At 36.4% G+C, this 3,088-nt stretch overlaps 1 protein-coding gene across 1 annotated transcript in view; it reads right to left on the bottom strand.

Moving 5' to 3' along the window:
- The window catches only part of LOC122080274 (1-deoxy-D-xylulose 5-phosphate reductoisomerase, chloroplastic-like), an 8,648-nt gene extending 6,082 nt beyond the window's left edge, over positions 1 to 2,566 (bottom strand). Inside the window, exons 1-6 of the mRNA XM_042647224.1 lie at positions 2,548 to 2,566; positions 2,275 to 2,364; positions 1,317 to 1,495; positions 932 to 1,018; positions 689 to 814; positions 537 to 599 (exon numbers count right to left, since the gene is read on the bottom strand). Coding sequence (XP_042503158.1) covers positions 537 to 599; positions 689 to 814; positions 932 to 1,018; positions 1,317 to 1,495; positions 2,275 to 2,359 — 540 coding nt within the window. The 5' untranslated portion in view covers positions 2,360 to 2,364; positions 2,548 to 2,566. The remainder of the gene's footprint in view (positions 1 to 536; positions 600 to 688; positions 815 to 931; positions 1,019 to 1,316; positions 1,496 to 2,274; positions 2,365 to 2,547) is intronic.
- Positions 2,567 to 3,088: the final 522 nt, after the last annotated feature.

Raw genomic sequence — 3,088 nt, 5'->3', positions numbered from 1 at the left:
AAAAAAAAAAAAAAAGAAGAAGAAGAAGAAGAAGAAGCATATTCTGGTGTTTAATCATCCTATTTTAACTAGGTAGGGAGTTGGAACAGCAACTATATTGATCTTGTATCCCTTGACATTCAATTTGATGAAATTTTATGAAATCAATTTAGGTTCTTTCTTGTATTGAGGATGACGCTTAGTGTGGTTCTTGGCTGAACTTTTGAGCAAGGATATGGGTTCTTGATTCGATTCTTGCTTGGCTTTTCTTTCTGCACCATATGTGGATGTGTCGCATTCTCTTTCTCCAATAAGCAAGCAACCTAAGGGGCTGCCAAGCAGCAAGCAGGGCAACTAGAGGTGCTAAAGCAATACATTCTCCAGAGGTTGAAAATATTTCCGGCTCTTGGTAGCCTAAAGCTCCTTTCCCTACAGTTTTAAGGGGTGGGATGTCCCACAAGCACTAATGACAAAGCTTTAAGAGGTGGGATCCATGTAACGTATATATCAAAAATACAAAAGTAATGATGGTCAGACAAAAGGATTTCAGCCTTTACCTTCAAACCTGCACAACCTACTATTCCTGTAACTACTGTGACAGCATCTGGGTGACGAGCAACCTGAGGATGAATGAAAGGAATGCAGATCAATAGATGATTTTGTAACTACCATCCAAGAAGCTAGAACAGTGTGTAATATAGCAGCCAACCTCTACAACACCTTGCTCTCCAGGAATGATCTCAGGCATGTGCTCAGCATCAGCCAAAGCCTCCTTGAGTTCATCAAGTAATGATTCATTTCTAACAGCAACCAACTGAGGCTTGAATCTCTTCACCTATTTATTTTTTTAATTCGTAAATAAGGAAAAGAAAACTAATGAGCACCAAACAAACTTGACAAAGGAGCTTCTGAAATTTAAAACCACCACAAACATTCTTAGACATGTAATCACCTGATCGGCAAGAAGTGTCACATTGGAACCAGCTGCCAGAGCCACAACCCTGAACTTATTAGGGTTCTCACCAACAATGTCCAAAGTCTGACAGCAGCACATTACAAAATATAAAAAATTGTTCAATGGAGAAAAAAACTTATTTAAATGAGGACAACAAAGCATGTCAACTATCAGGACTAAATAGAAGGCACCAATTTTAACAAAATTAAGTCTAACTAAATCCCTTACAGTACACAGACAGAAAAAAGAAAACTAAACTAATCTATGAGTAAAAGAAATATAGCAAGGAAGACCCAGACGTAAACATAGTAATTTCTAAAGGAAGGGATGCATAAAAGTGTAAAAGTAAATAATTTATTTATTTAATTTGGAGCTATAGTACCTGAGTCCCAATGGAACCAGTGGATCCAACGATGGAGATAGGCTTTGGACCATCCCAAACCTTACGTCCTGGCTCTGGAGCAGCTCGTCCTGGCCAGGCTGGAGGAGGTGGCTGTGCTGAACAACAAACTTTTCCACCATATTTTGTTCCATTATCCTTTCTCTTGAAAGCAAATCTCCCTGTAATTTCCAAAGAAGACCAAAATTTCAAGTCCATCTGACAATTGAACAAAACGTTAAGGCAAACAGATCAATTCTACCAGTAGAAGCATATATGTATGCAACAATAAATTGTTGAAACATGAAAGAAGACAAGGGGAAAAATCCCTGGAATATAAAATTTCAAGATACACAAATCTCTACATGTTTTGGAATGGTTTTTTTTTCCCCCTCCAGAAATACTATTTGAAACCATGAAGCAAATTAGCACGTTAATAAGTACATGAATTCATATACCAATCCATACAACGAGACCTGTATTGTTTACACTTCATAGCTCTCCAAATTAGTGATTTCTCAAATTCAATCTTCATAGCCTTTTTACAAAGAAGTCGAAGAACCAAACCAAATGCAAGTAGCCAAAGAATTCTTCTGATCGAATTTATTCATAAAAAAAATATAATAATCAACAATCCAACAGAACAATAAGGTCAATTACCCCTGAAAAATCTCACAAAATATCATCCTTTACATATCACCCAATCGGATAATCGAACTGTACACGCACAAAAATGGAAATGCCAGACCCAATTGAAACAAGCTAAAATAAACTTCAAACCGATGGAAAAACCATTATTTGGCCAAATTCAGTCGACAAATTGAAGCAAGCCCATGTGATGCAATAAACAAAAGCGATGAATTAAAGTCAAACAAGAAAATTCAAGCAGCTAAGAAAGAGCAACAGAGAAACAGAATAAGCTGTACAAGAGCTAGAAGGAGAGGGAGAAAAGATCAAAAACCTGTAAACCTGTGAAGACTGAGTCTACTAGAATCCAGGAAGGAAACACTTCGAACTTCCGTCGGAGAAGAGAATTTCAGAGCCATTACTACTGGAAGAACAATCAAAGATTAATATCCCAATTGATTATATATGCTCGTTTCAGGATCAAAAGGAGTATCAAAAAAAAAAAAAAAAAAAAAAAAGGGTTCCAAAGCAATGGAAGGTCGAGAAGATAAAAAGTATAAACAGACAAGACGGGAATCTGAAACTCTGACTAAGCTCGTGGACTTACTGTGAAGTGTTCGTAATTTACAACTCTCCACTACTGGGCGTTGGGGAAGTAGAGAGACCAAAGCCGAGAACTCGTCTTGCCTTAGAATTACAGTTGGCTCCCTTGTTATTATCTAATTTCCGATTACTGTTTGACAGTTGGCTTCCTATCACCAAATGTTAAAAAAATATACAGGTGGACCCTTTTCCTTAATTGATGAGAGTGTCTAAATGACACATCATCACCTCTATAGGCGTATTTAGTGTTTGATACATTCTCTAATTGTTTCTTGTCTTAATTCATATGGTTCTAAGTATCGGTATGGTAATTATTCGATTTTCATACCTAACTGATTCGGTATTGATTGAACGGTGCAAATTAGGGGTAAAAAAAATTAAAAAAAAAATTTTTTTTTAGGTAAAGCAGAGGTATTTTTGTCTAATATGTGCAATCCAATACCGATCTATTCTGATATCATAATGGTTTTAGGGATGATCAATACTCATTCCGATACCATGTTTTAAACCATGTTTATTCCGATAAAAGTTTTTTTAGGGTAAGT

This window comes from Macadamia integrifolia, chromosome 5 (assembly GCF_013358625.1).
Source record: "Macadamia integrifolia cultivar HAES 741 chromosome 5, SCU_Mint_v3, whole genome shotgun sequence".
Taxonomy (NCBI): Eukaryota; Viridiplantae; Streptophyta; class Magnoliopsida; order Proteales; family Proteaceae; genus Macadamia; species Macadamia integrifolia.
Note: the sequence above shows the minus strand (reverse complement) of the source record. Positions and strands in the feature narration are given on the sequence as shown.